At 40.9% G+C, this 18,462-nt stretch overlaps 1 protein-coding gene across 6 annotated transcripts in view; it reads left to right on the plus strand.

Annotated features, from left to right (window-relative positions):
- Positions 1–18,462, plus strand: part of AHCYL2 (adenosylhomocysteinase like 2) — a 201,212-nt gene that overhangs the window by 131,285 nt on the left and 51,465 nt on the right. The window contains exon 1 of one of the 6 annotated variants that reach the window (XM_019031542.4): positions 8,586–9,037. The exons of 3 other annotated variants lie outside the window; for them this stretch is intronic. In XM_019031542.4, coding sequence (XP_018887087.1) covers positions 8,981–9,037 — 57 coding nt within the window. In that variant the 5' untranslated portion in view covers positions 8,586–8,980. Of the gene's footprint in view, positions 1–8,585; positions 9,038–16,318; positions 16,414–18,462 lie in introns of those variants that run through there. 2 more of the 6 variants (XM_004046205.5, XM_063708763.1) reach the window with 2 other exon arrangements.

An 18,462-nucleotide genomic window follows, 5' to 3' on the forward strand; every position in this document is an offset into this window, starting at 1 on the left:
AAAAGAATATAGCGAGAAGCACACATTCTACATTCATTTAATGGCATTATGTTTCAGTATTTAACCCCCAACCTCCAGCTCAGTGATAAAACTGAGGGCCCTGAATGCAAATTCCTTCCCACTCTTATTCTTGTTGTTTTGAAATTTAAGAACAAGTTTTCAAGTTTAAGCTTGACTTTTCTTTGAGAACAGCTTTAGCTAGAGGTGCTAACTATGCAGCAAACTGAACCCTGACCTAAGTGGAGCTCTAATTAGCCGGGTCAGGGAAATTGAGAATTTAAGTCCATACTCCACTCCTGGATTCTACGGGTCTTAGGGAGTAGAGAAGGTAGCTTAGTGACTGCTTTAGAATACTGTAATCTTTGTATAACTTAATTGTTTATTTGAGAAACACTGGATTAGTCAGTGGCAAGGAGGTACATTTAGTTTATACTAAGCATAATTTCGTTATAGTGATGTTTCTTTTTATAGTTTTGTTAATTTTTACTCATACCCTGTTCTCTTTTCCTTCCTTTTACTCTTCAGCTACCTGTTCTATATTTAATTCATTTTAGGCTTTGCCCTGAGCTAGCTAGCTATTTTTTTTTTTAATTTTAATTTTTTTTTTTGAGACGGAGTTTTGCTCTTGTTGCCCAGGCTGGAGTGCAATGGCACGATCTTGGCTCACCGCAACCTCTGCCTCCTGGGTTCAAGTAATTCTCCTGCCTCAGCCTTCCCGAGTAGCTGGGATTACAGGCATGTACCACCACGCTCGGCTAATTTTGTATTTTTAGTAGAGACGGAGTTTCTCCATTTTGGTCAGGCTGGTCTCGAACTCCCGACCTCAGGTGATCTGCCTGCCTCAGCCTCCCAAGGTGCTGGGATTACAGGCGTGCGCCACCACGCCCGGCCACTATTCTTTAAATCATATATTCATCTAGCACATATTCATGGGTTGTTTACTATGTGCTGGGCACTTGGAGTACAAAAATAGGACATATAACTTCTGTCCTCAGATTGCTTGCAGTACCAGTGTGGAAAGCGACAAATGATCAATTATAGTATCAATGCTGACATGCACTGTGATAGAGATCAGTCTGGGGGATTACTCAGTAATTCGTGTAATTGATTCTTAACCTAGACCAGGAACTGGAAATGTCTACTGAAGGAAATTACAGCTAATCTATAAATTTTGAAAGACGTGTGTGTGTGTGTATGTGTGTGCATGCATATGCCTATGTGTGCTTTCATTCAGAGTGGGAAGGTAAGGGAATGTAGAGCACCAGGGCTCCGGAGATATGCAGAGACCAAGTCATGAAAGGTCTTATATGTCATCATGCTAAGGAGTTTCGATTTTATTTTGAGGATAGTGAGGAGTAACTGGGGTGTTATAAACAAGGAAGTGATATGGCATGTATAAATGAATTTAATGAATTGAAGTAGGCTGTTACATGAATGGAATTATCTAGGTAAACTTTTACTTTTCAAAGTGTTGTCCCAGCCATATTGTCATCATCTCAAAGCTATTCAAAATGTAGAATTTTGGGACCTATTCCAGACTTTCTAAATCAGAATGGGCATTTTATTTTAACAAGATCTTCACATGATTTATATGCACATTCAAGTTTGAAAAGCACTGATTTAGACAGATAATGATGATGGTCAGGCTTTATACAGCTGGTCTGAGGAAGATAGGACAGATTGCAAGAGATATTACGGAGTACATGTTTTTCCTTCTATTTGGAATACTCTTCTCAATTCCCCTCCAACACACACCAGGTAACTCCCGCTTATCCTTTACTTTTCTGCTTAAATGGAGCTTCTCTGATGCCACGGCCCCAATACACATAATTGGTGCCCTTGCCATATACTCCCATGTACTTATATTATCATTTCTCACACTTTTATATACTTATTTAATTGCCTCTCTCCTTGTACTGTAAGTACCACGAAGATAAAGATCATTTTTCTGTGGTACTTGGCACATGGTAGGCACCCAGTAAATATTTGTGATTTGATTAAATGAATGAATTCTTCATGTATAAGAAGAGAAAATGGATTTGGGTATGCTAGAGAGAAGGATGTACATGCTGTAATTATTAACAATAATAGTTATTTTATGTATGTGTGTGTGTTTGTTTATTTTTGGACACCCGGTCTTGTTCTATCTCCCAGACAGAGTGCAGTGGCATGATCATAGATCATTGTAACTTCAAACTCTTGGGCTCTATCCTCCCATCTCAGCCTCCCCAGTAGCCAGGACTGTGGGCGCACACCACTATGTCTGGCTAATTTTTTTTTTTTTTTAAGAGACAGGGTTTTGCTATGTTGCTCAGGCTGAATAATAGTAAATTTTAAATAGCACTAATAAGTTCCAGGTGCTAAGTGTTTTATTCATATTAATTTATTTGATTATCCCAGCAATCCTATATGATAGATACTCTTAATATCCCTATTTTACAGATGAGAAAACTGAGGCACAAAAAGGATAAGTAATTTGCCTAAGGTTATGCTGTTGGTAAGAAGCGAGATTCAAACCAGGCAGTTGAGTACTACTCTGCTCTATCTAGTTTTGGACAAAATAGCTTCCTGGTGCTTAGTGTTTTATATGTATTAGTTATTTAATCTTTATAAAACCAATGTGTAGAAGATACTATTATCCTGATTTACAGACAAAGAAACAAAGGTTCAAAAAGGTTGTGTAGCCCGAGGATACACAGCTAGTAAGTGAGGAAACTGGCCTTCAAACCCAAGTCTATTCAACTTTAAAAGCCTATAGTCTTTACCTGTAATGATGATGCTTCCATGTTGAGTCCAAAAAATACCTGTGAGGTATGAATTTTAGATTACTGAGGAACTGATAAGTAAGATACCTAACATCATTTAGGCTGTGAGATAGAAGGCCTCAACAATGCCGGTGTCTGTGATAGCACTGGCATTTTGAGTTTGAAGGAGTAAGGGAGATTTAAGGTCCAGCAATTCCAGCCAGTCTCATACTTGACCACATTGAGCTTTGAACTCAGGTGGTTAGGAACTTTAGCCTCCAAAATAAGCTGAAACTTAGGTGACTAAGGAATAGTTATTGGTTTTCTTGTTTGTTTGGTTTTTTTGTTTTTTTTTTTTATGGTCTCAGAGAATCCAGATGGATTGGAAATAGTGTTAGAACTGGAAGGAACCAGTTCTAACCTTCCACAGTTCACTCTTCCTTACCTCCCTCTCATTTTATGATAAGGAGATTGAAGAAGGGTAATTAGGTGATTTGCCAAAGTCCAATAAAACAAAGCCAGGAAAAGAAGACAGGGTCACATTCTTGTATTCCTTGCCCTGTGCCTTATCTCTAGGTTCCAGATTCATCACCTTTTGATTAAAACTGTTCTGCCATTATAGTAACATCTTCACTGCCTGGTGGTTTTTTTTAGCTTTGAACCCTGAAAAGAGTAACTTTTTGTCCCTTCCCCTTTGGCCCTAAGCACGTACTCACTGACTTCAGATCATCTGGCAGGCCATATGCCCTCATGGATGACGATAGTATCGAGTCAATACTTGTGGGAATACAACTGGCACAGAGGATTTTGAGCTGTTTTTGGAGTTAAGATTCTTCTAAGCTATTCAGATACTTGGTCAATTTTTGTATAACAGAAAGCTGCAGGAGCCGATACAGTTTGCATAACTTTTTTTTGAAGTTGCCAACTCCTCACCTACATGTTAAGGGTAATACAATCATATGCAGTGGTCTCACTCCTGCCCTGGCTATAGGTGTATCTTCTAAGGCACATTATGGTAAAGTGGAATTATATTGGAAACGAATTTATAACTAGTACTTATACCTATACCTTATGCCTTACACAGTCCTTGTCAGTTAATAGGCCTTCAGTTCTCAAATGTAATAGCTATTTTATTTCCATTTCAGAATTGTTGCAGAAAGATGTAGTGAGGTTGCAGTGTTCAAATAGTCTATTTTAGTTAAAACCTACAGTAAGGAAACAAAAAAAAGTCATAACTAAAAACAACACTTAGTTTAGCCTGCCAAAGTGATATATTTTACTTGTGTTTATTCTTTTATTTATTTATTTGAGATGGAGTCTCACTGTGTTGCCCAGGCTGCTCACTGCAACCTCTGCCTCCCGGGTTCAAGCAGTTCTCCCTGCCTCAGCCTCCTGAGTAGCTGGGATTACAGGCACCCGCCACCAAGCCCAGCTAATTTTTGTATTTTTAGTAGAGACAGGGTTTCACCATGTTGGCCAGGCTGGTCTCAAACTCCTGGCCTTAAGTAATCCACCCGCCTCGGCCTCCCAAAGTGCTGGGATTACAGGCATGAGCTGTCATGCCTGGCCTATTTTATTTTTAATCTTGTTTCTCTAAAAGTCATTTTCTTCTGTGGTTTAACACTATCATGAAGGTGGTCATCTTCTATTTATTTAATAAATCATTACATAGAGAAAATAGGCTGGGCACGGTGGCTCATGTCTGTAATCCCAGCACTTTGGGAGGCCAAGGTGGGAGGATCACTTGAGGTGAACTCCTGGGAGTTCAAGACAAGCCTGAGCAACATAGTGAGACCCCTATCTCTACAAAAAATTCAAAAATGTGCCAGGTGTGGTGGTGCACACCTGTAGTCTCAGCTACTCAGGAGGTTGAGGTGGCAGGATCACTTGAGCCTGGGAGTTCAAGCAATGATCACATCACTGCACCTCAGCCTGGGTGACATAGTGAGACCCTCTTAGGTTAGAATAGAATAGAATAGAATATTATTTTTTTTTCTTTTACCTTAAAAATTTTTTTTTAACTTTTTATTATTTTTTAATTTTTGAGACAGAGTCTCACTCTGTCACCCAGGCTGGAGTGCAGTGGTGCGATCTCAGCTCACTGCAACCTCTTCCAAGTTCAAGCGATTCTCCTGCCTCAGCCTCCTGAGTTGCTGGGATTTTAGGCACGGGCCACTGCACCTGGCTAATTTTTGCATTTTTAGTAGAGACAGGGTTTCACCACATTCACCAGGCTGGTCTTGATCTCCTGACTTCAGGTGATCTGCCCACCTCGGCCTCCCAAAGTGCTGGGATTACAGGTGTGAGCCACTGCGCCCAGCTTCTTTTACCTTTTCTTTTTAAAAATTATTATTGTTACCACACTAGTCTACACTATCAATATAATCTAGTAATTTTCTTATCACTGAAATATTCTAACGGTTGGGCTTCACTCTAGCCATAAAATAGACTTTTGGCCTTAATTTGTTCCTAAAAGTTTCATTATAATGCAGATCAAAATGGATTACAATGGGTGCAGATCGAGCAATGGAAAATGGATTATATATTCCTGCAGAGATAATGTTATAATTAAGGACTAAAACCCTACTAAGGACTTCTCGTCAAATAAGTCATATAGTTGTAGTCAGTAATATAACTAAGCCTCATAAATATAAAACAGTGTTCCAAATTCTATAAAATGGACATAAACATATTGAATATATTGAGTATGCAAGTTGCCCCCAAAGTATAATTAAGAATACGTACAGCATACATAAATTTTAAATTTGGTAATTTCTTAAGCACCTACTATATCACAGGTATTGTAGGCAAATCAAAGTAGGCTAAGCCCCTGAAGAGCCTGGAGACTAACGAGGGGTAGCACACATACATAGGAACTATAATTTGAGGAATGGTGAGAATAGTGATATAGCCAAATAACAATATTAGATGAAGGGGAGATTCCTTTTTTAAGGTCAGGTTTCATGGTAGAACTATTATTCCTTTAAATATTTGAAAAAGTGAAGATAATGGAAGTGAAGGCAGAAACGAATGCATTTTGATTTGAGAAAATGACACGAGCAAAGGCATTGAGGTAGGAAAGAACACAGCATGATAATAACATAATTAAGAGCTACCATTAATTAACTCCTTAGAGTATGTACCCTTTTAAAAACCTTGCATCAGTCCTGTTAGGTAGGTAGCTGTTATTATTTCCACCATACAAATTGGAAATTGGAGTTATATAGAGAGGTCAAATAAGTGGCAGAGGCAGGATTCTAACCTAACTCTGTCTGATTCCAAAACCAGTGTTCATGGTCACCATACTGTAGTCTTTACATTCAAGAAGTAGCAGATAATACAGTTTACCTGGAGGATAGAGTATATGTGTGTGTATATATATGGATATGAAGTGGATTGTCTTCTGGGAAAGGATTTGTAGAGGGTTAAGAGGCAGTGAAAATGAACAGAAAGGGATAGATGAAAGGTTTGGTGGAGGAGGGCACAGAAATAATATCCAAGTGATTGTTCTGGGGACTGCGGAAAAGGGGAAAATCAAAGGTGCCTGAGGTTTCATATATGGTTGCCTGAGGACAGCGGCATCACAAACACAAAAAGTGAGGAGAAGAAAGTGTTGTTTGGAGGGGGGCGGGAAAGGAAAGATAGAGCAATAATTTTGATTGTAGATGTGTTGCATTTAAAGCACAGATGAAATACACCATTGGCAATTTAGGTAACAGATGTGACTTCTCATTTTAAGAAGTCCTCTGGGTTTAAAGGAAGACCAGAGGACAATAACTAGAGGTTACTAGGAGCTAAGACTTTCTCAGAGTTGACACTCTGACTTCAGTGGGCCTTATTTTCCCTGCATCTCATCACCCTGTGTCCTGACATCACTCAAGTCGCCTCAACTCCATAGCTCCTCTATGACCACAGCTTCCTTTACTTCTACCTCTGCTGTTCTTATTTCGCCTGCTCTCCACCCTCCCTGTGATCCCTTGATACGTCTGAATGCACTTGGTTCAACAGTGCATGTTTTCACCTGCCTTTCTCTCCGGTCAAACCTCTGGCCATTCATTTGAATTCTGCCCTCTCTGGCATCTTACAGTACCTCTTCCATAGATATTACCTTCCTCTCCTCCATTCCAAATCCAAAGGACTATTCTCTTAAGTAATGAAGGCTTTACAGGGTGATGAACTGTGAACCCCGAACATCTGAGACAGGTCTCGGTTAATTTAGAAAGTATTTTGCCAAGGTTGGCCGGGCATGCTGGCTCATGCCTCTAGTCCCAGCACTTTGGGAGGCCGAGGCAGGTGGATCACCTGAGGTCAGGAGTTTGAGACCAGCCTCAACATGGCGAAACCCTGTCTCTACTAAAAATACAAAGTTAGCCGGGCGTGGTGGTGCATGCCTGTAATCCCAGCTACTCGGGAGGCTGAGGCAGGAGAATTGCTTGAACCTGGGAGGCGGAGGTTGCGGTGAGCCAAGATCACGCCATTGCACTCCAGCCTGGGCAACAAGAGCAAAACTCCGTCTCAAAAAAAAAAAAAAAAAGTTTATAGAAAGTTTATTTTGCCAAGATTGAGGATGTGCACTCATGACACAGCCTCAGGAGGTCCTGATGACATGTGCCCAAGGTGGTCAGAGCACAGTTTGGTTTTATACATTTTAGGGGGACATGAGACATCAATCAACATATGTATGATGAACACTGGTTCAGTTTGGAAAGGCGAGACATCTGGAAGCAGGGAGGGGGCTTCCAGGTCATGGGTAGATAAGAGACAAATGGTTGCATTCTTTTGAGTTTTTGATTGGCCTCTTCAAAGTAGGCAATCAGATGTGCATTTATCTCGGTGAGCAGAGGGGTGATTTTGAATAGAATCGGAGGCAGGTTTGCCCTAAGCAGTTCCAGCTTGACTTTTCCCTTTGGCTTAGTGATTTTGGGGGCCAAAGATGTTTTCCTTTCACAGAGCCTATAATCACAATTATAATATTGTCACTGTTAGCTGTAGAGAAACTATCCTCTTCAATGGGAATTAACACTGTAAAGAGTCCTGGTCCTTAAAGGGACCAAAGCAGGCATATCTTGTTAGGCTTCCTTTGTGCCTGAAACCTGTGGTACTCTTATTGGATAATATACTCTAGGAATGAACTAAGCAGGTAAGATAGGCTAGCTTACCTTTTTTCTAGTTATGTCTTATTTCCAAAATTCTGAAGTGTGCAGCAAGGAGGGAGTTAGTATGGAGAGATAAAGCAGAAACAACTTCGGAGGTCCTTTAAGGTGATAGTGTACAGGGCTACTGCACTGGCATCCTGTTTCTTCCTGAAACCAGATCTGTGTGTAAAATCCAGCATTGGTTAGGGATTTTGAGGCAGCATTAGTCTTGGCTGGAAACCCTGGCTGCCCTCTAAACCTACACTGTGGTGGCTTCTGACTAGCCTCAGTGAAGCCACTTTGCAATCAGCACCTGTGTGTCTGTAGCTGCGGGCCCTGAGGCCTTCGTGTATGTAGCACAGGGAGCCAGCAGAGGGAGCTGTCGTCCCAGAACTTTCTTAGTGCTGCTAGGAAATTCTGATTTTGAAAAAGATCTTCCTAGGCTCCATCCGAACCTCCCATGCAATAAGACTCTAACTTGAGATATGCGAGAGTTTGGTGCCAGACCCCTGGTGTGAGCAGATGGGGAGCTTCTGCATAGCTGTTTAAACTTGAAAGCCCTAGGAGCTCTTGATTTCAAGGAAACGCCTGTTTACTGATCCAAATCAAGCAACTCTTGAGAAATGGGAGTGTCTTCCTGACCTCAGTCTTTATTGATCTTGGTATCCGCACCTCCAGTGACGTGTCCTGAAGGGTGGGAGAGAATTCACAAGTGCCTCACACACAGGGAAAGAAGGAAGTCCAACTATTGCTGCAGAAAGTCCCCACTGGGGAGGTGCGGGTAGAGTGTTTGGGTAGCATTAAAACAGTGAGTGCCCTGTGAGAAGCACAGTGCCTGGGTGCAGCACTTTGCATCAGCTCTGATTTTGAAATCAGACACAGAAGGCTTTGAAGCCGGCCAGTAAGGGGTTGTCAGGCAGTTGACTAATGCTCTTGATTTGAATCAGAGGCTGCTGTGAAAAGGGATGCAGCTTCTGCTAGCCACTGTGAACTTCTGAATCTCACTAGGGTTGGGTCTGCTTTGGGGCACTCAGATAACCCCAGTATTTCCAAACCAGCTTTCCCTTTTGCTTCAGGACATATCTTACCCAAGCCTGCACTATGGAGAAGTGGGACGGTAATGAGGGCACCTCAGCTTTTCACATGCCTGAGTGGATGGTGAGTTCACTGGTCGTTTTGTTTCTCCTTCTGTTTCTTGATAATGAGAGGCAACCATTTCTGACAGGTGACAAGGATCACCTCTGAGAAGCTCCTACCAAGATCCGTGGTTGGAAAAACAGTTATTACTCTACGTTCTGATTAGTTCCTAGGTACTAGGTCACCGCTGTTTCTTAATTATCCACGAAGCTGGGAAAGGTGTGAGAGTTGCCTGGCTAGGGCTTGTTGCCTGGTCATCTCTGGTGGGCAGGGGCTTTCCTCCGGCTGCTGGTGTGATGTATGGGTTGTGTTTCCTGTGACTGTTTTGCACTTCTGTTTTCAACCTGATGCTTCATTTGTTTCTCTGGGGGTAAAGAAAAAGAACAATGAGGAGAAAAAACAAAAACAGAACTTAGAGAAATGGTGCTCTCTCAAGTCTGCAAAGATTGCAAACATTTCTCCCCTCCCTGCCCGTATTTTTCCCTTCAGTCACAACATTTCCCTATTTCCCCCCAGCTATCCTTTATATATATATTTCTCTAAGGCAGGAACTGCAGCTCTCTTGGTACAGTTCTTCAGAATACCATGTTTGCCTGATCAGTAGTTTTACTAAAATGATAATAAGGACTTATTTGTTGATAAGAACTAGCATATAAACCTATTATATTGGATCGAATTTCAACTTTCAATTTAAAGACAATAACCATCCTTATGTTTCTAAATAGTTTCTTCTAGATTTAGCCTGATTTCTTACAGCCCACACAGGTTTATGTTTACAGATTTGTGTTTCCCCACTATGGAAAACTAGTTAGACTCTCTAAAACATATTTCAAGTTCTTTTTAGTGTTTATAGAATTATGGATTTGAAGAAATAACTATTGATAATGAGATAGAATATATAGTAGGCCTAACAAAGGCCCCCCTGAGGAACTTACATTTCAACTCATTGTTACAACTATTTTTTATTGTTTTTGGGGAGGTTATTGCTGTTCTTCTTAATGTCGTTTCAGAACATTGTGTTCAGGTTTTTTTTTTTTTTTTTTTTTGAAATGGAGTCTGGCTCTGTTGTCCAGGCTGGAGTGCAGTGGCATGATCTCAGCTCACTGCAACCTCCGCTTCCTGGGTTCAAGTGATTCTTCTGTCTCAGCCTCCCGAGTAGCTGGGATTACAGGTGTGCACCACCATACCGGGTAATTTTTGTATTTTTGGTGGAGATGGGGTTTCACCATGTTGGCCAGGCTGGTCTTGAACTCCTGACCGTAGGTGATCCACCCAACTCGGCCTCCAACAGTGCTGGGATTACAGGTGTGAGCCACCACGCCCAGTCTTGTGTTCAATTTTAAAACATTTTGTGGAAAGAAAACCTATCCATCTACAAGCTTATTCCAAGTAACATAGTGTTTTAGAATTAATGGAAGGACTTATGTAATACTTCTGATTGGGTTGAGTTTTTTTGAATTTCTTGCTACTCACTAATAACAAGAAGAGGGAAAAAGAAATTTGGTTTTCTTAAGGGAAGGGCCACGTTAAGGTATCAAACTTTGGTATTTCTATAAAGGAATATTACAGAAGAATTCTACTGAACATTAGTGTGCCAACTCAGAATCAAAGTTTTATAGTAATTCTTATTTCTGTCATAGTCCTCACCGTCTTACAAGCTTAGCACATCCCCTCAAAGTTCAGTAGTGGCTCCTGCTGAGCTTTCACCCATTTACCTTCTTTCTACTTAATGTGAACGGGAAGACTGCCCTAAAGGAGTTGGTGTGACCACTGCATAAGGGATATGATCTAGGGCTTACCAGCTTTTAGAAAACACTCTTTATTTAATAAAACACAGTTCTTTAGTGTTGTGTCTTGGTTGGTAAAAAATAAATAAAAAAAATTTGCAGCCGGGTGCGGTGACTCACGCCTGTAATCCCAGCACTTTGGGGGAGGCCAAGGCGGGCAGATCATGAGGTCAGGAGATCAAGATCATCCTGGCTAACACAGTGAAACCCGGTCTCTACTAAAAATACAAAAAATTAGCCGGGCGTGGTGGCGGGCGCCTATAGTCCCAGCTACTCTGGAGGCTGAGGCAGGAGAATAGCATGAACCCGGGAGGCAGAGCTTACAGTGAGCCGAGATCGCGCCACTGCACTCCAGCCTGGGCGACAGGGCGAGACTCCGTCTCAAAACAAACAAACAAAATAATAATTTAGAAAAGCACAGCTCTGCTCTGTTCTGTTTTTAATAAGGTATTACTCTCACTTAGGAATTTCTTGGCCATTCTCTCTTAAATAGCAGGAAAATACCTTTGCTCAGTATTTTGAACAGCAATAAAAAGGAATAGGGAGGAGCTAGTCTTCAATAACACGATTGTCTCATTTGCTAGCTTTTCTTTGCCAAAGACTTTTGAGGCTTTCTTTCAGATACCACGTAAGTCATTGACTCCTGACTTGGTCTGAAAGTACTTCATTAGGTTGCTACTGATAGCCACTTAGCCAAGAAAGCTAACCTCTGAGCACCCTCTAGTGTATTGCCGATGGATTTCCAGACCTTACTTGTAAAATGTTACAGTGTCTTTTAATCCCCAAGAAAAAAACCGTTGCTCCAGCTCCCATGTTGGGCCAAAGTTTCAATTTAAAGTTTTAACGAGTGTCTTACTCATGTTCCCATTTACATATTAGTGTAATGAAATTTCCACTGAAACTATCCCTGCCACCAAAGGAAATATGAGAAGCCTCTCAAATCTTCTTTCAGGAGAAAAATTTAGCAGAGAAGGTATATTACAACATCTCCCTTTTGTTAAAAATCACCAGCAAAAAGGGACTTCATATCCCTCAGAGAATAGGACTCACACCACATATAACAGCTGACAGTACTCACATCTCTGATTCCCAGCAGGGAAATAAGCCGGGATGAAGCCTGAAGAACCCCAATCTCAAGAACTGACGAGGTAGACTTTCAAGGTTACGTTCCATCAATCACTGGAAAACTTCTCCTGGAGCCTCTGCTCCTCAGCTGTTTTCATGTGAAGGATTTTCTTAGCCCTGTTCAGACAGCTTTACTGCTGAAAGGTTGGGGAACACTTCCTTTTAAAATTGTCTTTATTAATGTGTTTTACTTCCCCTGAGAGATCTTTAGTCCCTTCTGGTAGTAACCTCGACTGACATGCATGGAGATCAGCAATAACTTTTTCTATGTTTCTACATTTTAATATTTCCTCCTCCTCCCACTCCAGCTCTCTGTACTTTTCCATAGGAAATCTGATTGATTGACTTTCATGAGTATCCAGCCAGCTTGATGCCCGATATTCTTTTGGCAAGAAGTAATCCTTTTCATAGGTAAAGAGTTAGTTCAAGCCGCTCATTTGGCTTGGAAGAGAGAGGTGTTTCGAGGAATATCTGAACCATATCTACTTGGAAGTAGAGACAAAAATCTCCAAAGTGTCTGATGGTGGTAGCGGTAGCTTGACTATAACTCTAGGTCAGGATTGGTGCTTAAAACAGAAAGCCATTTGAAAAACTGATGAAAACTATGGGCTCTCTCCCCAGGATATTAAAAACACAAAATTTTGCATACTGTTGTAGGGGGTTCTAGACATCCATGGAATATAGGTTAAGAACACTTAATTTGAAAGAATAGAAATATTAATATTTTAGACTCGTATATCAATATGTAGTTTTCAAAACCCTCTCACATCTTATCTCAGCATACATTTTAAATAGGCAAAATAGATATGATTATCCCTATTTTAGAAATGATGACAGACCTTAGGAAGTAGAGACACAGATACATCCTTTGTAGTGTTACTTTATGTACTTGAAAAGGAATTAATTGGTTTCTCTTGGCCTTGATCCTCTTTAGGATAAATAGATCTTCTGTCCTCCCCATGAGTCCTGTTTTTCTTAATATATTACCTGTCTCTTCTTAAGAGCCTTAAGTTACGGAAAGCAGAATTAGACCCAGTTTTCTTTAGACCCTGTTTTGGGTGTAAAGAAAGATCACCTCAGCTGGGCGTGGTGCCTCATGCCTGTAATCCCAGCACTTTGGGAGGCCAAGGTGGACAGATCACCTGAGGTCAGGAGTTCGAGACCAGCCTGCCCAACATGGCGAAACCCCATCTCTACTAAAAAGTACAAAAAAATAAGCCAGGCATGGTTGATGTGCTCCTGTAATCCCAGCTACTCAGGAGGCTGAGGCAAGAGAATCACTTGAACTCCGAGAGGTGGAGGTTGCAGTGAGCCGAGATGGCACCATTGCACCCCAGCCTGGGAGACAAGAGCGAAACACCATCCCCCCAAAAAAAAGAAAGAAAAGAAAGGATCACCTCATTGTATTCTCTGACCTTTCAAATAACCTTTACTTTTCTGCCTGTGAATGTGCCTCCATGGTTATAGCCATGATAGGATAGAATGGTTGGTTAAGAAGAGTCAAGAGAATCAGGGCTGCTTTACTCACGCTTGGAGAAAGTGTTAGAGCAGTGGTTCCCAAAGTGTGGTCTTCAGACTGGTAGCATCAGCATCTCCCGGGGAGTTACTCAAAACACAAAATCTTCAACCAGAGAATTGGAAGCTGAAAAAAAATTTTTTTTTTTAAATTACAAAATACAAAATCTTGGGCCCTCTCCAGACCTAATAATTCAAAAGCTCTGGTGGTTAAGATCCAGCAATGTGCTTTAATAAGCTCTCCAGGTGATTTTGATGCAGCTAAAATTTGAAAGTTACTGTGTTCTATAAAAACTTATTGGCTGGGTGCGGCGGCTCACGCCTGTAATCCCAGCACTTTGGGAGGCCGAGGTGGGCGGATCACGAAGTCAGGAGATCGAGACCAGCCTGGCTAACACGAAGTAAGTGATGGGACTTTTTTAGTTTTTTTTGAGTAGAAACCCTGTCTCTACTAAAACAAACAAACAAAAAAACACACAAAAACTAGCCAGGCGTGGTGGCATGCGCCTGTAGTCCCAGCTACTCAGGAGACTGAGGCAGGAGAATCACTTGAACCCGGGAGGTGGAGGTTGCAGTGAGCCGAGATCACGCCGCTGCACTCCAGCCTGGGTGACAGAACAAGACTCAGTCTCAAAAAAAAAACCAAAACAAACAAACAGACAAAACTTGTTAAGTGGTAAGGCTTTTCCTGTCAGTCTCCTAAAATGTCTTCTGGTTCTATTTGGTATAGATATGCCAGTCCTTCTGACTCAAGTTATCTGACTTAAGTCATTGGACCAAGGAGCTCCTTTTTACCTGAGTGAGGGAAAGGGGAACCAGCTTAGTACATGCAGACTGGGGTGAACATTCTTGTTAGGAGGAGCAAAAGTTTAGAGATTCATCAAGCAAGCAAATGATCTGTCTCACTTTGTGAAATTATGAGTAAGAGATCAGAATTGCTGTGGGTGATGGTGAACATTCATATTTGAGTTCAATTAATTTCTGTTTCCATTTCTGGTAGTGACATTGGGCAAAGTTGCCTTAAAGAGCTGTTAGAGTTCTAATTCTTATATAATTAGGTGTTTTAGAATTGTGACTTGATCAGGGCCCCAAGATTATCCGGGATGATGTCATTTCTAAGATGTAATCTGATACGAAAATGAATTTAAAGAGTAATTTTAAATTAAATAAATTTAAAGATAAAAGGAATGATTTGAGGCTGGTACACCTAGGACTAGGACCTTTGGTCTTCTGATTAATATTATGAGGCATGGTATAGTAGATGGAGCTTTGGCTCTAGCATAAACACAGGCTCAAATTCCAGTCCCATCACTTACTTGCTGTGAGACCTTGGACAAATCATTTGTTCTCTTAAACTTTCCTGCTTTGTCAAGTGAGAATAATACTGCCTAAGTCTTAAGATTCTTGTACAAATTAATAGAAGTAACATATACACAGAACTGTGAAAATAGGCACTTACCAAACTTTTCTCTTCCAGAGATGTCAATAAGCAGTATGCAATGTGACCTTCTCTCTCTAAATAAAGATTATCCTTAAAAAAAAAAAATCTGCCGGCTGGGTACGGTGGCTCACGCCTGTAATCCTAGCACTTTGGGAGGCCGAGGCAGGTGGATCACTTGAGGTCTGGAGTTCAAGACCAGCTGACCAAAATGGTGAAACCCCATGTCTACTAAAAATACAAAAAATTAGCCGGCGTGGTGGCACATGCCTGTAATCCCAGCTACTTGGGAGTCTGAGGTAGGACAATCACTTGAACCCGGAGGGTGGAGGTTGCAGTGAGCCGAGATCGCATCATTGCACTCCAGCCTGGGCAAAAACAGCGAAACTCCATCTCAAAAAAAAAAAAAAAAAAAAAAAAAAAAAAAAAATCTGCCATTTTATGTCCTTTCTTGTGCTCAACAAGCAGTCTTTTTTTCTTTTTTAAATTAAGGAAGAATTGACATCACTTTCTCCCCAGTCTCTGTAGCAGACAGTTGAGTGTAGCTTTCTTCTTCACTATGTCTCTTTCAGAAATAAGCAAATAAATAATGTGATTCTTTGCCCTTTTGCTTGAATATTTGGCACATAATAAGATTGTTGTGATTCTGGGGACTCTGAGGAGATAAGAAGCTTCCCTTTGTAGTCGTACCTTCCATGAACACACATTTTGTGAAAAAAGCAAACTGGGTCACCCTGTGCCAAATCAGCAACAATCTTGAGCTGGGACTAGAAACCAAATGTCAAAACCTGTATAAAAGATGCACAATTCAGAGGAAAGCAGTGAACTGAGAAAATTGATTTCCTTGGTGACAGAGCTGAAATCAGTGTCCCCAGTCTGGCTATTCCAAGGACACAGAGTGTAGGGTAGGGCCTGCCTGAGTACTTGGCACCATTAATTTTTTTTTCTTACTCCTTTAATGAAGTCTCTCATTGTTTAAGTGGCTCTGTGGTTAATTTTTTTCTAATGAGACTAGGTTAACTAAAATCATCTGACATGGAAAAGGAGGAGGTAAGGTTGAAAAGGAACCTAATTAGCAAGTTAATTATAGCGAGCAAAAAAGTGCAGTGGTTATATAAATAAGCTATTGTTATGCGCATGCAAGTTGGGCCTTGTCAAGGGACTTGCAAGGTTTAGAGGTCAGAGGATCCATGTAATTAGGTGTTTAGGAAAAAAATAAGTAAAAGCAAAACAGCCACTAGAATTAGGAATGGCTGTTGAGCCACTAACAGAAATGCCTTATTAAATTGGGGCTGTACTGCTGAAGGGGTTGTTGGAGCTGCTTCAGGGATTCCAAGGAAGAGTAGTCCCCCACTCCCCAGCCCAAAAAGCTGGCTGGAACCAGAGCCAACAGAATTGCTGATGAGGAAAGTTTAAAGGCCTGATCACAAGGGTCCCTGGACCACAGAGGTGGCAGTGGGGCTGGTAATGTCACTATGCTGGGCAGCAAGAAGAAATACATTGTTAATGGCAACTCTGGGATTAAGGCCCAGGTGAGGCTAAGCTCTTATTTACCAGTCTTGCCGCTGCTATAGCCATTATTGTAAAAGGCCAGCTGCTTATATTCTTTTTCCCCTCCTTTCCTGCTTTCATCCCTCCCTCTGGCATAAGGTGAGCTACCCCTCTTTTAACAGTCTCTTTCCCTCCCTTGCCTTAATGCCTGTTGGAATTAGGCAGTTCTCTCTCAAATGGAAAAGGAGGATTACCTTAAAAGACCCTGGTTCCAGACAAGGTAGGAAAGTTAGGGGTAGACTCTACTAAGGTACCACAATTGGGGTGGGCAGATTACAAAACCAATCCATTACAAAATGGACTGTATATTGGTGTTTAATTATTAAGAGGAGGTAAACACCAGGGAGCCACTTAACTCATGTTCTGGTTGTCAGAGAAAGATACTCGTTTCTTGGGGAAAATTGCATAACTTATATTTAAGTGGTTAATCTCGCTCTAATATTTTTCTGTCTTAAAGAAACTTGAATTCGGTGTCTAACCAGTAAGCAAGGTTTTAGAACCCTATGTTCTAAGTGGAGAAAGCCTTGTACAACCTAGTCTTCTTTAGTATTAAAAGATAGCATGAACTTGTCCCAGGAAGGAGGGATTACTGTAAATAGAAAACACTATAGAGAAGACAGCTCAGCTCAGATAAACTGGTTTGAGATGATAATGCAGCTAGATAGCTATATGGTTTATTCACCTTGATCCTACAATCTAGAGTATAAGAGTGACTGGCCCCCTCTAGTGGTGTGTGTACATGGTGTGTGTGCATATGCACCCACATGTGCATGTACGCAGGTGTGTGGTTGTGTTGGGGTTGTGTTGAGCATCTGAAACACGGTTTATCTATTCTTCTTTAAAGGGGACACTGGAAAAGTTAGCGACTCAGGGTGACCTTTGAAAAGTTCCATTATTATTCCTTTTCCTGGATGGGCTTCTAAAAAAGAATAAAGACATGTGACTGTTTTGAACAAGGTTGGTGAAACGGAAGCCAGAGTTTGCAGCCTGACTGCTGTCCACCTCCCCAGCTTTCCACCTTCCCTCTTCTTCCCAGCTCTTTTTGCCCTTAAAAATCATTTTAACTTTAGACTTGGTTTATGTTTACCATATTTAGTGAGTATTCAAACAAGTATAGACAGTGAAGATAGAATAGGCTACTTCAGATATATTGATTCGGCATTTGATTGAGTGCCTAGGATTTGTGCCTACAGATATAAGGGTGAATAAGAATCACAGCTTCTCCCTTTATGAACCTATAGTTTATAGAGAATACCGGTAAGTAGACAGATAGTTACATTCATTGTGGTAAGTGCTGTGCTAGGAGAAATGCAATACATGAAAGTTCATGTACGTCCTATGGGAGTACATAGAAAGGGCACTTTATCTTTTTGGAATAAATTGCTAGTTGAGCAAAATAATCATCTTTGTAATTTTTTTTAGTTCATGAAGAACTTCTTATCCGATGAGTTTTCCTATTGCTGAAAACAATTTGCAAGCCCTAAAGCACTCTGTAGGCTTTATTTGTTGTTATAGCTATGAAAATGCTATGAATCCCCCTAAAAGGCAATGTGAAGCTATTTCAATTTGGCATTGGTCCCTTGTCGCAATACTCAAGTGACTCATTAGTTACCTCTAACTGCAGGAAGTGGAGCCGTCAGTTCCTGCTTTCATTCTGGTGTACTGTATGTTCTGCCCATCAAGGAACCATCTTTTTATCATTAAAGGTAGAGTCACTTGTCAGACCTTTGATCATTTTCATTAGACCTTCCTCTATGCCACCTTGGATCCAGAATAGGCAATTATACAAACAGAGAAAACAAAAAAGTTATTAGTTCAATAAATTGTATGAGCTTTTTTTCCCCAAACAAGTATAGCTTACAAGTGACCTTTGGTTTGTAGAGTATTATAAAGTATCAGCTGGAACCTCCAACAATAGGAGAAAGATAAAATTGTAAGAAAATCATTATCAAATAATCATCCAAAATGCAATGTCCAGAGTATATGAGGCTTATACATATTCATTCAATTAATCTGCTCCTTCTACATCT

Source organism: Gorilla gorilla, chromosome 6 (assembly GCF_029281585.2).
Source record: "Gorilla gorilla gorilla isolate KB3781 chromosome 6, NHGRI_mGorGor1-v2.1_pri, whole genome shotgun sequence".
In the NCBI taxonomy this organism is placed as follows: domain Eukaryota; kingdom Metazoa; phylum Chordata; class Mammalia; order Primates; family Hominidae; genus Gorilla; species Gorilla gorilla.